General features: G+C 37.1%; 1 protein-coding gene across 1 annotated transcript in view; it reads right to left on the bottom strand.

Annotated features, from left to right (window-relative positions):
- Positions 1 to 2,055: 2,055 nt before the first annotated feature.
- Positions 2,056 to 23,313, bottom strand: part of spon1a (spondin 1a) — an 81,909-nt gene continuing 60,651 nt past the window's right edge. The window contains exons 7-16 of the mRNA XM_062417514.1: positions 19,607 to 19,671; positions 14,195 to 14,396; positions 11,718 to 11,858; positions 10,082 to 10,157; positions 9,798 to 9,980; positions 6,644 to 6,814; positions 6,350 to 6,517; positions 5,883 to 6,047; positions 2,321 to 2,587; positions 2,056 to 2,219 (exon numbers count right to left, since the gene is read on the bottom strand). Coding sequence (XP_062273498.1) covers positions 2,056 to 2,219; positions 2,321 to 2,587; positions 5,883 to 6,047; positions 6,350 to 6,517; positions 6,644 to 6,814; positions 9,798 to 9,980; positions 10,082 to 10,157; positions 11,718 to 11,858; positions 14,195 to 14,396; positions 19,607 to 19,671 — 1,602 coding nt within the window. The remainder of the gene's footprint in view (positions 2,220 to 2,320; positions 2,588 to 5,882; positions 6,048 to 6,349; positions 6,518 to 6,643; positions 6,815 to 9,797; positions 9,981 to 10,081; positions 10,158 to 11,717; positions 11,859 to 14,194; positions 14,397 to 19,606; positions 19,672 to 23,313) is intronic.

The following is a 23,313-nucleotide window of genomic DNA, read 5'->3' as shown; positions in this document are numbered from 1 at the left end:
ATTGCCTCTGACTAGAAGCTGTAAGTTCCAGTTTACTGATAAGGTGCCACATATTAATAGCTTGAATGTATCTTCCATTTATCGTGCTGCCCCCTTGTGGCTTGTATATACATAGTGAGCAGAGGGGGCTACGGTGGCCGAGACCCGCCAACGCTGCAAATAAAAGTAACGCTGCAAACAAAAACAAACGCCGCTGCAAATAAAAAGAAAGGCTGCTGCAAATAAAAGAAACGCTGCAAATAAAAAGAAACGCTGCTGCAAATAAAAGAAACGCTGCAAATAAAAAGAAACGCTGCTGCAAATAAAAGAAACACGCTGCAAATTTAAGCTCACAGCAAAAAGTTCGGCGCAAAAAATCCTGCCCGATCTTTACGGCGAGGCATTTTACACAGGACTAGTTTCTACCTGGGCGTAGTAACATTTTGGTCCGCGAGAGGTGGCACGGTCGACACGTGACCGCGATAGCCCAATAGGCTTGCTCCATTTGATAAACAGAAAAGCAAGGTGGCGGCCTCCGGTGTTTTATCCAACTTACCTTTATAGACATAACTCGAAAAGTTATGGACGGATTTGGATGAAATTTTCAGGAAATATCTGCGATGGGACCAGGAACAACTGATTAAAATTTTGGGGGACGGATCGCCGTGCAATAGTTATGCCATATTCGCGACTGTAATAACAAGACAATAACACTCGCGCCGTCCGAGTTGTGTGGTGTTGCATCTGTATATATTTCACTACGTGGCTATTGTGTATGAAATTATTATGTGATTAATTGCTCAGTGTCTACTGCCCTGGGCACCAGTGCTGCTCAACACTCAAATATACAAATCAATCCATCCATCAATCAGTCATTTATTCACTCATAACAAAAAACACTAATCAACCATAAAAACAATCTTTATGAAAAACATATATACATACAGCATATGAGCTTCTTTTATTTGCAGCAGCGTTTCTTTTTATTTGCAGCATTTCTTTTATTTGCAGCAGCGTTTCTTTTTATTTGCAGCGGCGTTTGTTTTTGTTTGCAGCGTTACTTTTATTTGCAGCGTTGGCGGGTCTCGGCCACCGTAGGGGGCAGAGCAAGAAAAGAAATCAGCTGGTACAGCATTACATTCAAAAAGCAGCCTCACCAATGACAAGTTTGCTGATAAATGGCAAAGGATCTAAGCTAGTTGTCACCATCTAGTGGCAGCAAAAGTGAACACCATCAACTGCTGACACTATACCCTCTTTCCCTCTGAATAAAAAGACAGATCCAGGTGACAAGTTATCACATTCATTTTTATTGTAAAGGTGATATTATTCCAAAATATTAATATGTTAGAGGAACAGAGATAAAGAAAAGGAGGGGGAAACATCTAGAAAACATCTACACAAGACTTTGGTAAGAATCCTGGGACACATTCTTATCAAAAAATTCCACTGCAAAAAAATAACAAAATCTTCTAATAATGCTCAAAATCATATAGATCTCAATTGTAGTGCATCTACATGTACAACAATATAGCCGGGTAAAAAGTCAACTGGGCATTTTGTGTCCTAGAAACAACTGAACTTTTATATGAAGGCATATAAAACACTGGAATGGCTGGGCACCTGTGCTTAAATTCTGGAATTTAGTGTACTACTAAGGATACCACAAGATATAACAAGTCTTTATTTTATTCAATCAATTCATATTTCATAATTATATTTTCAAGATATATTATACCACAACAAGTTTACAGTAATCTTGCAAAAGAGCTATACGTGTATTAGAGCTTGAAAGCACAGAAGAATCAGCCTGGTTCAAATCCAGAGTTTTCCAGAAAGATTTTTACCCCTTAATGACCTGAAGGTGAGGGATGAGTGATGGAACCTCAGAGATCCATAAACGTCCCTTTACCAGCAGGGCTCTGGATTAAACCAACACAGATTCAGGGAAGTGCCATTTCAGCCCTAAACGGAGTGCATTGGATCATTGTGTGACAGTGTGCTATGCCCTGCCCTGTTCCCAGACCCACCATCATTCCTCACCGTCCCTCCCCTCCACACCTCCCCTACTCCTTCCTAGCAGGGGTGCACATTACAAGCTCTGATCTCCTTCCTGTCCTTGCAGCTGGACAGCTGGGCAGTCTTAAACCTCTGCTTCACTGTCATGAGCCGATCTTGAATACCTCCACCGCACAGTTTGGTACAGTCTGTCCAACTTGACCACGGCCTCATTTTACATCCTAGAAAATTGAGGGGAAAGGGGAGTTAGAGTATATGGTGTATACTTTGTGCTGCTCTCTGTGGACCTTTCATTCTGAATGTTACTTGTAGGGAAACCAACCTGGATGCTCAGAGGCGACCTCAGCCCTGCCCTGTTTGCTCCTTCTCTTTTCACGCTGCTCCTTGCGTCGTTTCTTCTCATCACTGTTTGCTTGTCCTCTATTGCACTTCCTGATCTTACACTTCTTCCTCTGGATGGCTTCAGCACAGTGGTCTCCACCAAACTGAGGCTCCAGCTTCACCATGCGCGTCCGGATTGTATGACCTTTCCCGCAGGACTTATTACATTCTGACCACTCGCTCCACTCGGACATGACACAGTTTATGGCTGAGGAGACAGAAGTGGACAAAAAAACAAAGTTGTGAAAGAGTAGAAAACTGGAGTGAGAGTGGTAACTGGTGAGATGGTAGGACAGATAATGTAACACAACACAGAGAGTACTCCTGTGATTGGCTTTTCTCAGATAACCATAAAGCATCCTTAGAGTTTTTTGTTTTTACTTTTATTTTTGAGTCATGCCAAAATTTGACCTATTCTACACAATAACATACTGTAACAAATTTAGATTTAGATTTATAAATTACAAACCTTCTGGGGGGGACACAAAACATTTTGTGAACATCCTGCTTCTCCAGGAGTAGAAAAGTCTTCTTTAAGTTCTCGGTTTAAAAAAAAAATTAAGGCCGAAGACTGCTGCCTTTTATTAAATCTAATTTTAGGTTTTTTGATTAATATCTTGCACTGTAACTTTTATTCCTGTTTTACTTATTATTTTAAGCTTATTTTTATTTCCAATTTACCACATTTTAATTGTATCTAAATGTATTTTTATATTGTCTTGTGTTGCTTTTACATTCTGTCTTAATACCTGTTATGTAATGTGACACTGGGAATTTTTGTACTGGCAGAATCAGCAGGAAGAGTGCAACGGTCTATAATTAATAAAATGAAATGAAATGGTGTCCTGACCATAGTTTTTCAACTTTCACTAAACTTCATGACTCAATGGTCACCTCAATTTCATTTTATAGGAGAGGTTTGGCTGCTAAGACAGATAACTTTGTATCCATCTTAACAGAACATTTCTGCCATGTAAATTAAATGTTCCCTAACAATTTGTGAAACTGTACATTATGATTTATCATGTAGACATCCTGGTTATTATTGTTAAGTGTATTGTAAGCCCTGTTTGCATGGTTTGGGCACCAGAAAGGTGCAAGACACTTAAATAATCAATCAATCAATCAATCAATCAATCAATCAATCAATCAACTAGTCCAGTCTGTGCTTAGGTTTTCATGTGTTTTGTGTCCACTTCCTGTTTTATTAAGTTACTTCTGATCATATTTTCAGTTTCCTGCTAGTTTTCCTGACACACCTGTGCCTTGTTTGTAATTAGTGTGTGCCCACTTACCCTCTGCCTGATTGTCATGTTTGTGTGTACATGCTCTCCAGTTGTTTTCTCATCATGTTTGCTTGCCTGGTTTTTTGCTGCCTTCCCATGTATGGCCCATGAGTGAAGATTTTTATCATACAAATTGTTCTTGGTGACGTTAAATGTAGAGCACTTTGAATTGCTTTGTTGTTGAAATGTGCTATGCAAATGAACTCAATGATGTGACGCTACTTTTTTTCTTTCCATGTGGTGTAGTCAAATATAAGGGGGTTAACATTTGAAAATAAATGCATGAATGCCGTGCACATATTCTTTTATTGTTGACCTAGTATAACATTTCTGTTTTTAATCCATTTTGAGACAATATATTATGGGATTATGGCAAAAATGTCTAAGTGGTGTAACCATAAAAACTTGAACCAAAAAACTGTACTTGCTTAAAAATGCTCAAATTCTCAATAAAATACCACACCAACTAGTTATATACTGTAGGCATAATTTTACATTATTACTGTTTCATATTAAGTAAAGGTTAATGGAATACAGTTATTCCAAATATTAAATATGATTTGGGGAATCGTGTCAAAACACATGTCACACATGAAGTAGTGTTTTGTAGTGTAACCGCCATTTAACAGGCCATTTTGTTAAAATTGTGAAGAAAGCCATACGACAGAAAGTGGTTTTACAGAGAAGGACACCTGATGATCACAACTGCTGCCTGACAAGGTTAGAAGCTCTTAACAGGTGTCAATTCGATTTTAAAATGAAATGTCAAAATCGTATAACTGCTTACATCATTTGAGTCCCATTAAAAACATTTCTGTTAGAGGAAAATTTAGTCAAATATCAATAGTTTATGATGCTAATTTTGTTATCAGTAGTTTATGATGCTAATTAAAAATGTATCATAAAAAAACCTACTTTTGAACATGTACAGTAGCTTTAAATACCTAGAAATCCAATAATTCATTTGAAGGAGGAGTTTACTCATACATAACATCTGTAAAATATAATTATTAAAATTTCTGCTATTTCATTATTAATATAAACAAAACTAAAACAATCCAACTAAATAAATAATAATAATGTAAAAAAAAAAAAAATCCCCATTAGAAGCCATCTTCTAACAAGGAAAAAGTGGCTCATCACAGAGCATGAGTGAATGCTGCTGCATGAAACAGCTGGGTGGGAAGAATGTCTTCACCTGGCCTCAACCACCTGACCTCTTTATAATCTAATAACTCATGATGGAGGACTGGAACCAGTTCCGGCTCTCTCTCTCTCTCTCTCTCTCTCTCTCTCTCTCTCTCTCTCTCTCTCTCTCTCTCTCTCTCTCTCTCTCTCTCTCTCTCTCTCTCTCTCTCTCTCTCTCTCTCTCTCTCTCTCTCTCTGCCCACACACATCTTTTAAAGATATATTAACCAACATTCTTTTTGTCAGATTGAATTTTTATCAACTGTATTCACAGTAAAAGACAAGTTATGAGTTGACTTATAAGTTGTTGTTGTCAGGTGATGATTTTTTTTCTTTTTTTCTATGATACAAAACATGAGTTAAATTTTCAAATTTCAGATCAACCATGATTGTTGTAAAATGACACAGAATTTCCAGGTAAATAAATTAGTTCATGTACTGTAAGTTCATAAATGAAATTACAGTGATTTTTTCATGAATTAATTTAAAATATAAAACAAGAGTTTACCCTAATAATTTCTTGTTTGTCACTGAACCATATATGATCCTGGTTGATTTATTTGCCGGGCTCTGATAAAAAGATACAATTCTGATTAGGTTGATAACACATTGCAATAGCTTACAACTCCAACTAACTTCATGTTCATGTTTTTTTTTCCAGATTTTGATGATATTTCTTATAACCCCTTCCTAATGTTACACCTGTCATTTAACTCTTTTCATATCTGACAAATCATTTGCTGCACTTGACTAGGAGCTTTAATTCCAGCTCAAATGTGAACACAGCAAACATATTCATCTTTTACCTCTTAAAAAACCAGGAAGAAACAAGCTAATGCAGATTTGGACAGAGGCTGTCGATTTCCTTTCTCTGGATTGTTTGCTGTTAAGTAACTTCCACTAGTAGTGTGTATTTGCATCAAGATGCCAGGTTGCATAACAAAGACGACATTATCATTAATTACCATAAATCACATATGTGCATACATGATTGTGGGAGTATGTAGATAGGTATGTTAAATTACTTACGACACTCTGGTAGCATGCACTTCTCCACCTGTTCTAAGTCTTCTGTACACTCTCCCAGCTCCACAGGAGACTTGAGCGTGCGCTGGCGCGTCCTTAAACCCTTCCCACAAGTCACACTGCAGTCACTCCAGTCAGACCATGGAGTCAGCATGCAGGGGATAGTGTCTACACACAACAAAAATCACACAGTAACACATAGATACATTATTCAGATGTGTTTTTAAAAACCAAAACGCATACACATGTGACATATTCTAAACTAGAGTGAAACTGATCAACCGCATTTCTAAAAAGAAAAAAATTATGACAAGCCTGACTACAGCGACCAGACCAGACTTCAATTTAGTCATGTAGGTAAGAGGGTTAGATGATTAAAAGTTTTTAGTTTTCATTGAGAATGTATTATTCGGGTGTTAAGTTCAGAGTTTCTACAGGATAGTTGTGTTCCTGATAATGCTACTACTCACGACATTCTGGCATCATGCACTTCTCCACTTCCAGCACCTCTGCTCCACAAACAGAGCCATCTGCAGGAGGCATCTTGACCATGCGCTCCCTCCTCTTCATGCCAAGACCACAAGTGGCACTGCAGACATCCCATTCACCCCATTCTGTAACCAAGCAACTGCTGGGAGCTAAGGCCAAGAGGGAAATACAAAGTCAATTTAAAGTTATCCTTAAATTAGATCTACCGTATAAACGGATACACTTGGGTGTCAAAAGAAATGTTTGACAAAAGGAGAGGAAAGAGGAGAGCTCACAGCATTCCTCGTTGACCACACAATTGTCGGTCTCCTCTGTGGGCAGGGTGCAGACTGAGCCATCATCTGGGAACTGCTTAACGTAACGCTCTCGAGAACGGGTGCCCATCCCACAGGACACACTGCATGGAGACCAGGTGATCCACTCTGACATCATACAGGTGGATGCATCTAAAGTGTTAAAGGACAGAGTATATGTCAGCAAGCTACAAGAGTGGTTAACCCTAACCCTAACTATAGAATTTATTTTGTGTTTGTTGAAATTTTAGCTCAGTTTCAAATTAGCACTGACTGCATCGTATTCAACTAAATTATACCTAAGACATAAATTCTTCTTGCACAATGTCTCGAGCTCATAATCACATCTAATTACATCTCATATTTGTGTATATGCATGTATATAGATATGTAGTATATGTTTATTAATATATGTGTACATGTATATCGATAATTGATATATTAGTATATCAATATATATTATATTAGTATACAATATATATTAATGTATTATTGTGTATATATTGTGTTTATATTGATGTATATTTTATTCACAGGGACCTGAGTACTGTATTTCGCTCTTTCACGAGGTCCACTGAGGTCCCAGTTTTTAGTCACTACAGTATCTAAGAAAATATATATATATATATAACCACTGCTGTCTCAGATACAAATAAATGTATCCATGCATTCATTACAAATAAGCTTGATTAATGTAGTATACTGCTCTCAGGTCTCCCTTAAATCCATCAAAGCTTACATGAGATGGAACATTTCTGTTGTAGAGCTTGCCCTGGCAACCGGTTAGGCTAAATTACTTGTTTATATATCTATTCATCAACTTGATTCGACTATTTTGAAGATATTCTCCCAGATTGGACAAACTAGTCAAAAGACCTGGCTCTGTGATTGGAGCCAAGTTGGACACACTGGAGGAGGTGATGGAGAGATGCACTGTCAAGATGTTCGAGGCCATCTTGAAATGACTGCTAAAAAACTCACCTGCTTTAATTATTAATCACGATTTCTTTTTTTCTTTTTTTGAATATTATTCGTAGTTATATCTATTTTTATTTTATATGTGTGTATTTGATACAGCTCATTAATTCATTTTGTTCATGATATGATCATGAACTATTGTTTTTTTTATAATTTCTGCTCAAAAGTCTTTTAATCATCATACTGTATCTTTGACCATCATTGAACTGCCGCGCACATCTAAAAGAACAAAGGAATGCTGTTGATGTAGCACTTAAAAAAACAACAGATCTCTTTTCTTGTCCCCTTAAATTTGCAGTCATTTGTTGTCAAAAGAATGGCACAGACAGAAGAAGGGACAAAGAAAAAGTCTTAGATGTAGGGGATCATCTACTTTCATTCATGCCTACTATTTTAGATTAGTGAACATATGCAACTCAAATGGATCATGGGTCATAATCAGCTCTGCACCACTTTTCTGCTTGCAAGAGGTGTAAAAGTAAGTAGCTGCACCAGGTGTTATAGTATTGTAATGTATTCACAGTAGCCTGAGGGAATCATCTCCACACAGTATGAAACATTTATACAGTTGTGGTAATGAAATGATTATAACAGAGGCAATATAATCAGGAATAAATGGTAAAATTACCTGGTCATGCCAGAAGCTGCTCTTGCTAACCAACAGGGCCAGGGCTCATATGTTTTTATATACAGGGGCAGAAATTAAATATTTTATTTCAGGAGACACTTTCTCAGCATACTGTATTGGAATAAATGGGCAGGGGACAAATACATCAACTATCTGTGATAGACTGAATCTACTTTCAGTATAATTCTTTGGCAGATTTAAATCACCCTGTTTATTCCACTCTCTTCTATCCTATTTTATTGTGGTGTATCTGATTCTATTTAATTTTCTGTACTTTAATTTGTCTGATTTTAATGAATGAAACCATTAAAATGGTGAAATCCCCCTCTCCTTCTAAAGCACTTTAATTTGTAAGGTTTTGTTCAAATAAAGTGTATTATTAAGATATTGTTAGTGTTTTATATTTCTTCATCGGCATTCAAGATGTATAATATGTCACCAATAATTAACATATAAGCATATAATCTGTCAACTATGAAATGACAATAAAGTGTTCACTCACTCAAATAAAAAAATGTACCTTATCGTAAAGCATAATGGGCAGCTATATTTGGATTCAGCATTAAAAATCTTTTAATCATCCATGTTAAACAATTAACATCATCTGTACTTGTCATGGACATGTTGGTCAATGGGAAAGTTTGGCGTGATGGTGGTGCTAGGTGAAAAGGTCAGGCAATCAGAGTAATTTTGTTTTAATAGGATCTAGATTGTAACAAATAATAAGACACTCTGCTGCCTGTGGGGCAAAAATCATTTTAACAAGACAAGAATGTACAGTACATGACGAGTGAAGTTGACAATAAAAATAAAATAAATCTTAAACAACCAGCTGACAGAGTTACCTGAGTGAATTTCTCTTAACGTCTTACAAAATACATTCAATGGCCTCATGCAATTAAACATGACTTCCTATAACATTTTAAAAGCCTGCCTTATAAACAAAGTGCTCTCTTGCACCTCTCTTCTCTTTAACTTAATTGCTGCTGTAGGATGGTACCTTGGGTATTATCGATGGCCTTACACAATTAAAGTCTAGTTTTAAAACATACCCACGCTTCTTAGGCTGTCAAAACATTAATGGAAGTAATCATTTTAAAACTTTGATAACATTTTCAAAGTGATTAAATATGATCATAAACTGGTTTTAAATGGATCTGAACCTTGAAAACTCAGTCTGAGGATAAAAAAAGATTGTTCAGCTTACAAATCATGTGAGTCCATGGTGTGGAGAGGCAGTCTAAAAGACATGTGAGGCACCTTGATCATGAGTTAAAAATTGTTTATTGTAACATGGAGAAAAACCAAGGCGTTTTGACTCAGATGAGTCTTCGTCAGGGTGTTAAGTTCAATGAAGACAAGTGTTCATTTTGAAATTAATCAAGTGGTCATGTCTTTTTTATCCTCATGTGTTTACTTAGCCTGATTACTGAAGGGCACCTGATTTTTTTTACTTCAATACCAGCTTCCCAACCCAGTGCAGCACTCCTATCCAGCATAGTGACCTGCAGTCTTTATATACATACTTACCCTCATCACTGCATCCAGGTCCCATGCAAGGCTCAAAATCCTGTGTGTGCGGGCAGGGAACACTAAGGTCCAATTGGGCCTTTAGCATCCTCTGTCTCATTCGTTTGCCCTTTTCACAAGTGGCTGAGCTGCAGGCAGACCATGGAGACCAGTTGGAGTAGATGCACGTCTCAGGGGTATCATCTACGGGATGGAAAAAGACACTATAAAACCCATCCACTGTCACCTGCATTTTTAATCTTGTGTAAGGGAGAGAGAGAGAGAAATGGGAGCAGGGTACACACCTTCCTCTTTCTCCTCTTGGGCAATGTCTGCTACAATGTCATCTACATTGTCTGGTACAATGTTACACTGTTCACCCTGTGAACACACAGACACACTATGAGGTTGCATGGAAGTGTTCTTTTATTATGGTATTCTGTTTGATTTCACCAAGTCCTTCTCTTTGTTTCTGGTAGTTATCAGAAAGACTGAGGGCAGGTGAGTGGAAGGTCATCTTAAGCCTGCAGTTTACAAATTCTCTTAACTGTGACAGGCACACAGACAACAAGGAAAATATTACTGTATATATTTCCACACATTCTGACATGTGTGTTGTTTGCATCTAGGGCAAATTAAATAATACAACACGGGTTGTGGAAAAAGAAAAGAAATCAAGCTGGAAATCTTCTAAAATCCCCACAGCTACCTCTAGATGCCACTGAAGGACTGCTAACCTTATATCCCTTTCTGCTTTTCTGCCTGAGTTTCCAAGGGAATATCTTTTCTCCTTCCCTCAAATCATAAGTATGGAAGTGTCTGTGTTATAAAGAGTACATTTCCATACATTCCATAATTGTTTTATTTAGCTTGTTCTTTCTGTTTTATGTAATTGGCTAAAGTGTTTAGTTTAAGAGTTTGATTGCAACACATCATGCAGTGGTATTATGTCATTTACCATTTTAGATAAAATAGGATAGAACAGAATAAAGCTTTATTTTCCACCAAGGTGGAAATTCATCTTCGGCTCACCAAACACATGAGACAACATAAAAGCAGACATAAAACATAAAATGTTTACATATCTGTAGCCTGGATCGTATCAGTCACTCTGCTGTGTTCAGGATGCTGGCAGCAATTGGAATGAAGGATTTCTTAAAAAGCACTTTTAGTAGCCAGAGGGACTCTATAGTGTCTTCCGGAGCTCAAGAGCTTAAACTATGTGTTAACTTTGACACTGGTGACTGGTCAAATATTGTCCTTATATAGTGCCTCAAAAATTACTTTGGAGTGATTCAAGTGAGGTAAAATATTGATAATTGAATCCCACCAACTTTAAATGAATTTATACTTGAAATTGAACTTACAGTAATAGTGACTGACATTTGATAACATAAATCACAACTGTATGTAGTACATCCCAGTATTATATTATTATAATTACAGTCATTCACCTTATCTATGCCTTTTACACTTCCATACTTTGACTGCAAGGGGCCATGGACTTGCATAAAACACATTTCTAATTGCAGACATATAGACAGCTGATCAACTGCTTTATTGATGAACAGTATTGATGTACCTGCTGCTAAGCAGAGATAAAGACAAAGGAAAGGTCTCTCTCTCCCATTTCAAAGCATCTATATTTCACAATGATGGTGTGCAATATATTAAAGGAAGCCAATTTTGATTTCATGTAAATCTAATCTGGCTGTATTAATGTGGGATATAATCGATAAGTAACAACTAAGAATAGACAAGTGTATAACAAGGTACAAATATAGCAAGGATATCAAAACAAGAAATCAAGACTTGGTTATCAGTCACACACAGACTATGATGACCATCTGAATATACACTTTCATCTGAGGAAATTATCATTATCCCATCAAGGCTATCTTTTTTTGCAATTAGAACTGACTGATATAGAAACAGACCAACCTTTCTAGCAATACGTTCCACCACAAGCCTGGCCACAGGAGTGATGGCACCCCCTTCAGGATCATAGAAAGGACCCTGTGGATGGTCCAGACTGGTCAGGGGCCGTATCTTTTCCTGGGGCACAGTGGCCTTGTTGGGAGACTAAAAGAAGTATACATAGAGACAGAAGAAGAACATTGGTAATGAAGCTGTGGATCTGGGGATTTCAAAAATAACATGCTGTCAGGATTTATTTAAAAAATACATTTGCACAAGTACAATGAGCATGAAGTCACTCAAAGTTACACTAAGGACACGTCACAAAGTCATAGAGCAGCTGTGTGGAACACTGTACTGTAGTTTATATGGGAGATGCTCTTATTAGTCAACAGTAAAGGTCTGCCATCATGGGGCTGATAGAAGCACCAGCGCCAGAGGCAGTCTGGAGGCAGAAGACCTGTTCATCCTTCACCTCCCACTGAGGCCATCCAGAAAAAAACAGGGAAAGAGCAGTGGTGTTTGTGTTTGTGAGAGAGAGAGAGAGAGAGAGAGAGAGAGAGAGAGAGAGAGAGAGAGAGAGAGAGAGAGAGAGAGAGAGAGAGAGAGAGAGAGGGAGGAGGTCCCCCCCCCCCCCTCCCATATTTCCTGTCGGTCTACTGCTAAATAAAGGTGTATATGCCAACAAAATCGTTTAAAAAAAAAACTTTGCAAAGATAAAGACATATTTAATTTGTTGGTATTTTAACAAGTATACCTTTCTTGTGATTTTATCAAAACTTTATGTTTTTTTTGTTGTTGTTGTCACCTGAGACTCAGATTAGTCCGCACTTTCACTTTTGCAAAAAGGTTTTATAAATTGTTCCTGTTTCCTGCTTTTCTAAAAAAAAAAAACATGAACAAAGAGGATCAGTAATTCCTCTCAGTCTCCAAACATAGGACATGCTGCAGTCAGTCTAGTCATAGTATTCAGTACTAAGCAGAACACAAACTTGAGTTTTCATAAGACATAGTCTTATTTAATGTGTGTGAGCTCACACTCAGTCAGCATGTTTTCTGACTAAGCCTCCTTTGGGGACACATTTCAGACTAAAGACCAGTTATTGGAGATGTCTTGTCCAGTTGGGGACAAAGCTGTATACCCAATAGGGAAAAAGCTGATTCTCAGATCAGTGGTTAAGGTAAGGGTTAAGTTAAGGTTAGGGCAAGGGTTAGGGAGTCTCCAGGAAATGAATGTAAGTCCATGTAATGTCCCCAGAGGTGACCTAAGTAAACTTGTGTGTGTGTGTATGTGTGGGTGCCTAAGAGAGTGAAAGAGAGAAAGTGAGAGAGGAAGAAGAGGAGGAAGAGTGAAATTATTCCTGAAACTGGTTAAAACCAACAAGAGAGCGCAGTTCAGTGGGTTCATCTGTGAGTCTTGAGAGATCCGCCAAAGGTTTCACACATGTGGTCATAGAGTTTGGTCAAACAGGCACACACACAGCCTAATCTATTAGCGCTGAATGGAGACACTGAGCATGCAGCAGACAGCACCTCGGGGGGAGGGCGGGAGGGGAAGACGTTCAAGGCTGTTAAAGGAGAATTGGATGGGTGATGACACTTGAATTGTTGCAGACTGGCAGTATGTGAAGAGGTGAGAGAGGGAGTGATTGTGAATCTGAGCAGACAGGCAGATGAAGAGGAAGATGTTGGCATAATGACAAGGTCACAGTGTGAGTATGACGGGAAAACTCAGCTAGTGATCAGAGGGAGGAGGAAGGTTATCAAGGGGTTAAAGGTGGAGAGAACAATGGTTTGAGAAAAGGCTGTGATTGCTGTGGGACTTTGGGGTTGTAACATGAGTTGAGACACATATTCATTACATGTGGACATTTCTGTTTTAGTTGCAGAGTAAGTGATCTCAACAAAAATAAGATACAGTCTTACATTTTTAAGTATTTTAAAATTAAAATATGAAATGTAATCTTGGCACAAGATAGGGGAACAACACAGTATCAAAATATAATGATATAGGCCTATCCTGTCTATTTGACTATAGGATGAGATTAGTGTAGGTAGATAACATCAACCTCTAGTTTATGTTACAGGTTGTTAGTAGGGTAGAGCCTTGCACCCTATTACCGGCCATTCAAAATACAGAACACCAAAGTTGCCCTGTAGCAGACGCAGTGGTAACTGCTTGCGGTCTGATATTTTAAGAACTGCTTACTGGAGAAGATCCTGCTCAATTGATCTAATGCAACAGTGTTTTAACATAATGTATTGTGAAGATAAAATTAAGCGTTGAAAAGTGTTTTCTTTACAGTTAACTCATTCTATTCCAAATTGACAATCCTCTAAAATCACTAACTTATATGAAAAAATTAGCCACTGCAGCTTTGCATTCGATACATTTTACTACCTAACAGAGTGTAGGTATGCTGTTAGAGAGTAACAACTGGGATGATCTAATGCTTTAATAAACTACAATCTTTCATAATATTCAAAATGTTCTCATTGACCTCATATGTCACTCCACTGTCAGTGCCTGCATCCCAGGGGATAAGGTCCTGGACTACCCTCTGCGCCCAGCCACACTCCTTGGTGCACAAGTCCTCAGCAGACAGACCCACATTCCAATCTGGACTGGGCCCCAACATGGTCAGGAAGGACATGAGGTGACGCGTGCGGTCCACTGAGAATTCAGCTGAGGGTGCAGCTCGCCTGAGGAGGAGAGTGAGAGTTAATTAAGCTTTATATATTATGGATACCTCATTGAGATTATTCTCTTTTGTAAGAGAGACCTCAGAAAAAAAATACACCCACAAAAGACCACAATAAGGGAGTTCATATTAGTAAAATTCATATTTGACAAGCTGCACATTTTTGACACTTTTTCTAGATAAGGACTTAATCATCAAAATTGCTGCCGCTTAACTCTCTGTTGATTCACTAATTGATTCATTAAGTTATAATACTTTCAGAGAGTGCATCTATGTCAAAGGCTCATGAAAGTTGTAAACCATGTTGCAGCTTATCAAAATGATCAATGGAAAAAGAAGAAAATTAACATAGTGAATTGGATGCTACACTAAAAGAGAAGCTTTCTTTAGAAGTGGGGCAGAAATTTTGGCTCTCCTTTTGACACAGACAAACTGAAACTGCTTGGAGTGCTTACAAATTTTATCTATAGTCAAGTATTTAGGTGATACATTTCTTGTCTCACTTTTTCAGACTACATCTGTCTCCACATAGCATTTTCTCTGTTCTAGCACAGGAAAAAAACACATGTCTGGCCATCTGTCTTAACCAATGATTGACAGCTAAACTAATTACAAGGATTTTCCCAGCCAATACAAGATTAATTAGTAGTGGGGAGATCCTTGTTGTAACCATAATCCTCCCACTCCTAATTAATTAGCCAGTGATTCCATTTCACCAGTCATCACGCCCATATAAATCCAATTGACTTCAGTCAAGTCAAGTCAACTCCTGCCCTTGGACACTCTGCTCTAATGAAGGCCTCTGAGGATGTGAAATAGCCCTTTCCCCCTGGGAACGCACAGCTTTGGTCGACTCTCCTGGACCTTTGCTCAGTGATTGCTGGAGGTCTGACGTTTATCTCACACAACCACCTGGGCTCTACAAAAGTGCAAGTGATAGAAAATAACAGACTCAGAACAAGCATGCTCTGATTTGATTTTACTTGATGGATGAGGTTTGGTTAATTTTAGGCAATAAAAACTACTTGGTAAAGGGTAAGAGAAATACTGCCTTCATGGTTTAAAAAAATAACATCTTCCTGTTTACTTTGCACAGTTAAGGGCAGGAATTTGTTCCAACTGGTTAACTAAATTCCTCCTGCTACAAAACATTAACAATAAAAGTAAAGATTTCAAAAGAATTACTACATCTAAAGTTTGACTGGATTAGAATAGCATCTTCGGTGTAGTCTTGCTAGTTTCAGCTTGAATTAACACCTGCCGCTGTTGTAGCACCTTTCTGTAGCTAGTGATACATCTGTAAGTGTAGTACACTTTACTATCTCGTGGTCAGTAAATTAACTGACTGTGGAGTAATCATGGCATCCACTGAAATTATTAAATGATTAAGTAAAAAAATGAAACAAAAAACTAAATAGTATAAACATTTTTGTTAAATTATTTTGTTGAAAGGTGCAACATTTACTTTCCAGTCAATAGATACACTAAATACCACATGAATTCATTGTTGTAGTGAGTGGATGGACACAACAAAGAAAGGTGCAGGTCGTTTTTCTATCAAAATCTGTGTGAAGACTTGAGAATGATTTATTTGAACAAGTTCTAAAGGAAGATGCACTGAGTAATTGGTGTGAAGATTATTTTCAGTCTAAAATCTGGTGTCTTTGTGTGAGTGACCAGGTGTGTGATGGAATGAGATTGAAAGAGAATGTTCTTTCACCTTAACAAGTGTGTTTGAATTGTGAGTTTGGACAGTAAGAATCTGCCAAAACACCAATTGGCACCATGAGTAAGTTTTGCTATTTAACAAAAAAAAGCAAAAAAAAACAAACAAAAACAGCATTTGACAAACATTGTGCAATGTATCTAAAGAAGTGAAAGTCTGTGTCAGTGGTAAGGATGGGACTCAACCAGTTCCAGATGAGAATGGTTTCCAAATTGACCAATCCATTGTAAACGATGCCTACGGGGTCATCAATTCCTTTTATCAATACCAGTGTGTTTTTCTGAAAGTTGTGCATTGCAAACTAATGACGTCAAACCCTTTGTGTCTACGCTGCTGGAAATTTGCAACAAAGAGTCATGGCAGAGGGGAAGAAAGAGTTTAAATTCCAGGAATGCCATGTATTTGACACTTATCACACGAGTGCCACTGCTTCCCAACCAAACAGCACATCCATTAACAAGGGTAATTGTTATACAATAATAGCGTTGACACTGACGCTGTAGGCCTACTTTTTTCCACACAGAAAATTGATCAGGAATCAATAATTGAATTGATAAATTATCTGCCTGATAACAGAATTAATAATAGCAGTAGCAGCATCTAATAGTGACATCTGTGCATACCTGCGACCTCACTGCCCTCTCTGTCCTTCTCTGTGTAGGCAGTCAGCGACATAACTGTAATTTAAATGTCAAGCTCTGAATAAAATTACCATCCCAACTTCACACTTCACACACCCCTACACTGTGGACAAGTATAAGTTCATCTGAAAAAAAAGGCATTTTCATGTAGAAAAAAATTTTTCTTTGTGCTGGTGCGACTGCAGTCACTATTTTGAGTTCATGTAGGGAGTGACAGGAACAATGAGTGTCTCAGACACCTATGTGGTCAGAAAGCCATGATGGATATTGACATTTACTGGTTACCTCAACGTTTTTAATATCAGTGACTTTTGAAAGTACACATTGAGTCATTAGTCTGGGCCATATAAGAGATCAGTTGGAAAATATTACTGATTGTACAATACAAAAGCTAAGCACAAGCTTTTAAATTCTGAAACTAAGAATGTTTCTGCTTATATTTGTTTTCATTCTATTTCATTATTTTATCAGGTTGTTTTTTTAATTGTTTAATTACTGATTTGAATTACTAATAATATTTTTTTCTATTCTACTGAACTTTTATTTATTCACCTGAAACCACGTGACTTTGTCAGAACCTGTCTAGTATACTCTCCTTTATCATAGAGAAATTCTTAATGTACTCAAGTTTATTTCCTTTTTCTTGGTCTCAGTCATTGCCATATAGCTGTAATATGTGTGATAATGGATGTCATATCTTCAGCCTCATTCTTTTTTCATCTCCCACTTCTACTCTCCTTCCACATTTCTGCTGCTTTGCCCTTTGTTCTGGCAATCATCTTGCTCTTTATAACCAAATGAAATTGAAAGTTTGGTTTAAGAGGACACACTCTATTTAAAAGGAATAATGTTGCAGTACACACACTGCTTCTTAACCACATAGTTAACCTAAAGCAGAAATGTAATTAAACCATCTCCTCCAAAGCTTAATTTAATGATCTTTATGTTTGCAGCCTTCCTTTCTGCTGCTTCATTTTCTTCCCGTCTCTCATCCTCATATTAGTTGGAAGCATTGAAAATCACCCTTAAAAATTATACTCCCTGTTGTTAAATGAAAGCAACATTCTCTCTTTATATTCTTTCTTTATAAGCAAAAACCAACACATGTGCATTGAGCCACACAAACACATGCACAGTTATAACACAAAGATATACATCCACAAAAATCAAACTACAAAACATGCTGACATACTGTAAAGGTGCATCTATGCATTTTTCATGCAGCGCATAGTTCTCGACTCTTGTAAGGGTTAACAAGGTGCATTTTCCAGTTGGTTTAGTAAAATCTTTCTTCACTCTACCTTCATGGTGAGGACATTTCCATATAGTTAGCAACCAAAATGTCCTTTCCTTTCCTTTCTTTCTCCTAACCATTGTTGATCTGACACTCATGTGTTCGCTGTACACAACTGCTGTGTTTAACAATGAATTGGCTGCTTATACAGCACAGAGTAAGATACAATAATTAGCCCTGGTGCATATCATTGCTCCTATTCCTGGCTGTGCTCTTCCCTTTGGAAATTAAACTTGTGACCCTCACAGAGGCTCTTTGGTTGAGGAAGGAACACTGCATAGGCCTTAACCACCAAAGTTCTTCTGAGCAAGCTGAGCCAACATTCTTCTTGTTTTTCTCATGAATAAGAGATTAAATAGCTCTTGTGAATTTAGGAATAAATGAGCATGCACACTGTATGTATGTGGTAGCTGGCAGTTTCAGGGCACCTTTGAGCTGGGTTTTCATTGATCAGCAACCTTTGGGTCCAACTTAGGATACTAACTCCAGCAAAAAACCTAAGACCTATTATTTATTCCTATTAGGTGGTCCCACCACTCGTTGAGTTTTAGCCTCAACAACCAATTGCAGATGCTTTATAAAACTGTTGACCATTAGCAAGAGCCATAATATTTTTTATATTGATTTTCTACCCTGAAGCACATGTTGCTTTCTAGCCACTTTAATATGGTATGAAAATCAATTTACAGAGATTTAAAAACTGCTTAAGATAGGTAATCCATCAAAGCAGAAACATCTAAGGAGGATGCTGAATGTTTTCGGTGTCTTGCATTAAGCGAAAACTGAAATTCAAATCACATCAATCACAACTATCAAATTACAATAGTAAAAATAGTTGTAGATGACGATGATCTTAAGATTTGACTGTGAAACTTGCTTAAGTTTCTTCCTCATTTTTTTGTGGAAATGTGTGCAGGATTCTGAGCTTTTACAGTATTAGTAGTACTGTGGTGTCTTTTCCTGTGTGGGCTGGGGCATAGGTATACGCATGACACAATAATAAAGATGTCATTCATTCATATATACTACTGATCCATTGCAGACCCATCAGATTTACTGATGCATTGTGGTCAAGACAGCTGAAAAAGTATACCTTTGTAATCCCAGACTACACCTATATCAGGTCTACTTTGAACCAACATTTAAACAACTTTTAGTAGTAGGGTTACTTACTGCATTTGACTCAAAGTACAACATCAGAAGAACCTGACTTTTAGCAATTGTTATTACTCCTGATGTATGACTCTTACCTCCACGATACCAAAGACTAGAGGTGGGAGTTAAAGAGGAACTCATAATACAATAGTTTATAGTTTCTTTGTTATGGAAACTCTTGTGAAGACAACACAAGATGTTTAATATTTTTTAGTAGCTCAAATTAAAAGGGTTGTCTCTAGTGATTGGGTGATTCGTTCTATATGATCTTGAATGTCATGGACAGGATAGTCATAGAGAGAGAACACCCATGATTGGTTTGATAAAATCAGCATTCAGTTTTGTTTATATAACTCAGAAAACCAATAATATATAGATACAGATATAATACTTACACATTAAGTGGTTGCCAGGCTGGCCATTGTGCTTTCATTTTGATGACTGTCAGTACATCATCACCCTACAGAAGAGAGACAGAAAGAAGACACAAAAACTAAATCTCAGTCCCGTTGGCAAATTGACATTTCACTCTTGAACCATCACCCTTCACAGGTGAATGTGTGAAAAGGATCCATTAAAGAAATTTCTTTCCCTTTTCCACACTTTAATCTACAAAATCATTATTGTGTGTGGCTGAAGATATGTGGTATGAAAGCTGAAAAACCATCATTAACCAGATAGGAAAAGTGACTATGAAGACAGCTAAAACCCATACATGAAACTAAAGTATCTGGTTTGTATAATACTTTGATAATTTCAGAAAAAAACCTGTTCTAACAAACTATGACAAGGAAAAAAAGGTCAATATTTGGTGTTAAACTACAATGAACATACTCTAACTCTTATTTATCAATATCTTAGGCACTGCATCTTCCAGTGGACTTCACAAATGTAAAAACATAACACGGAAATAATGTTGACTTTTGTGATCAGATGAATACCCTTGATGCTACACAGTGATAAGAAAAATAACAATTTGCTTGACAGATCATTGACACTTGCATTCCTGTGTCAAAGATTCCATCTGAAACAAGTGTTCCTATGTGCAAACTACACAGATAAACAAGTCTATCGTGAAGATAGTTTAAAGATCTTCAGGTTCATGCTGAGCTTAATTAATAATCATAGTCTGTCACACTTTTGGGGTTTTTCTCTGGTAATCAGTTGGAGTTTCATGCACAGATTGTAACACGTCGAAGCTTCTTTTCACTGATCAGTGACTGGAATTGAGATTTTATGCAGTAGAGAATATGCACAATGCTTTTATGGTTGTGCTCTGCTGAAGTTCACTCACTTCAACATGCATTATCACAGTGAAATGGTAATTATCAAATTAAATACAAAAGATGTGCATGCAAAGATAACCCCTTGTCATTAAAGGATTTATTGAACTTAACTATTACTCTGCAGATCCTACCTGTAAAAATAAATGTGTTTGAGTTTTATGAAAATGTATCAACTCCAAAACATTCAATGCTTATAGTTGCCTGCTTACAAATAGAGAAATAAAGGAGGAATGTTTTAACTCTAATAACCCAACCTTGAAACAATTCTAGTGTCTCTCATCTGCCATTTCCATTGATGCTGACTGCAATAAGCGCTGTAAATGGCTCTATTCCTCTTGCAACTCATGACCTTCACTGACAGCCTTTAGTTTAGAGAATTACACATGGATACATTTTAGTGTCATGTTTTGGGAGATAGACAACATAATACCGTAGTATAAAGAAAGTGTTTCAACCATGATCCATTTGTGCTGTGTGTTTGGTTGCTTTCTGTATTCCTCCAAATAAAAGTAATTGAATAGACAAGTGAATATAATTCAACAACAACAGTACAGTATCATTAATTCAATAAAATATACCACGGCAACAGAAAGTGAATATGAACATTATAATGTAAACTTCACAAAAATAGTAATATTGCATAGGTTTTGTATAGGACCACATAATTTAGTATACATCTAGTGTCTAGTGTTCATCTTTTTGCACCAAAACCTTGCTGGAGGCATTTAGTTTTTTATAATTGTGGAAAACATAAAATAATTCCTCCTTTTGAGCAAGGCATGTGTAAACAGTGAAACATTAAACTGTATTCACCATCAGGAACAGAGATAATATTAAGTAATAATTAAGTAATTTCTTTTCATGCAAATCCACCTTTTATTAATAAGGGGTGTAAAGCACCCACATCTTTTTTGCTCGTTATTGAATTTCATTGTCGCAAATCTGACCGGCATAGCAGACTAATGCTATTTCAGACTCAAAGATGTTACTGATGGGCTGTGCCTGTCCTAAAGATTAAAATAGTGTATACTCATCCCTTCTGCATGTTTCCGCAACCTGACTCAAAATTGTGTTTAAGGTAGCCTTACGCTTTTGACACTTCAGATATATTATTTAATAAGGCACTTGCAAACATAAAATGATGAGCTGAGAATACGTTGACACGTTAAAATGAAAAAAAAGGTTCTCCGGTGAATTTAAATAGTGAAAAACTGTTTGGTTTGTTCATCTGCACAAGGAAACAAATGTATCTTCTTGTAAAGATTCACTAGGAGGAGAAGCCATGGTGGCTGCAAAACTCATGAAAAACATGAATGGCCCTCTCTAGAGACAGTGTCCGCTCTGGGCTACAATAGACAATTGGTGATGCAACATGGCAGGCTTCATAGAAGAGGACACGCTCGCTATGTAGATATAAAGGGCTCATTCTAAGGTAACAAAAACACAACAGTTCTTATTTTCAAGGGATTTCACACTAATTAAAACATTCTTATGAATTTTATATTCTATGTCTGCCACGTTTGTAATGTTAGGTGTCACTAAATCTTACACACTGGCCCATTAAATGCAACTTCAAACAGAGGCATGATCCAATTCCCAGTAGAAAAGTGAAGATAGAGAAGCTTAGGAATACAGGTCTGATGAAGAATAGTTAGCAAATACAGTATATTTGCTAGACATTTAGAGAGGCATATCCCACAATCAGCAGCCGAACAAATTGAACTGCTGAGATGTCACTCATAACTTCTGAAAAGGACACATTTCATATACTGCACCTGCAAACCCTGAAACAACATCACAGTATTCTCCCTTTCTCTTTCTCTTTCTCTTTCCCCCTGTGTCCCTTTTAATTTTGCTGTTGAACACTCCACAATAACTATCTGAATATGACTATACAATTGACATATTTCTTGGAAAAATGCCCCTATTGAATCAGCCTAGCTGTCAAAAATTGTGTAAAATGAGCATGGTTCTGCTGTGAAGGTGAGAACAGATGAGAAAAAAATCATTTCTCCAAGAAGTGACTATAAAATATGAAAGTGGTGCAACTCTGTACCTATGGGATAAGAATATGTGTTTCTTCGGTAACACTTTACTTGAAGGTATCGTCATAAGAGTGACATGACACTGTCATAACTGTAACAAGACACAGTCATGGACGTGTCATAAACATTATGTCAATATCATAAACGTTTATAACTGTTGTCATTAAGTGTTATTCGGTTTTTGAAATGACAAGTTGACATTGTTTGGGTTATCTTGATTATGACAACTTTACATTAATCAAAGTGACATGACCAGAAGTTGTCTTTGTCATGACAACTTGACATTAAATTAGTTTGGGATGTCCTTATTATGACAACTTGACATTAAATTTGTTTGGGATGTCCTTATTATGACAACTTGACATTAATCAAAGTGACATTACCAGAAAATGGGTTAACCCTATCCCTAACCCTTAACCTAACCCTTCCCCTTCATTGCACATGATGGTGTCATGACAGTCAGTTTATCCTTCATGATATGTTAATGACAAATCTTTACTTAAGGTCAAGTAATGTATTAATTAAACATAATGGTGTCATGACAGTCACTTTTGGGTATCCTGTCCGCATCCTGTCAAACATCTATGACCAAGTGCTAGAATTGGTCTGTAACCTTGCACATCTAATTATTATAATTATTATGTCAACTTGCCATAAACACAAAAATAGGTGCATATTTTGTTAATGTCAAGATGTCATGACAAAGACATTTTCTGGTAACGTCACTTTGATTAATGTCAAGTTGTCATAATAAGGACATCCCAAACAATG

Source organism: Scomber scombrus, chromosome 1 (genome assembly GCF_963691925.1).
Source record: "Scomber scombrus chromosome 1, fScoSco1.1, whole genome shotgun sequence".
Lineage (NCBI taxonomy): Eukaryota > Metazoa > Chordata > Actinopteri > Scombriformes > Scombridae > Scomber > Scomber scombrus.
Note: the sequence above shows the minus strand (reverse complement) of the source record. Positions and strands in the feature narration are given on the sequence as shown.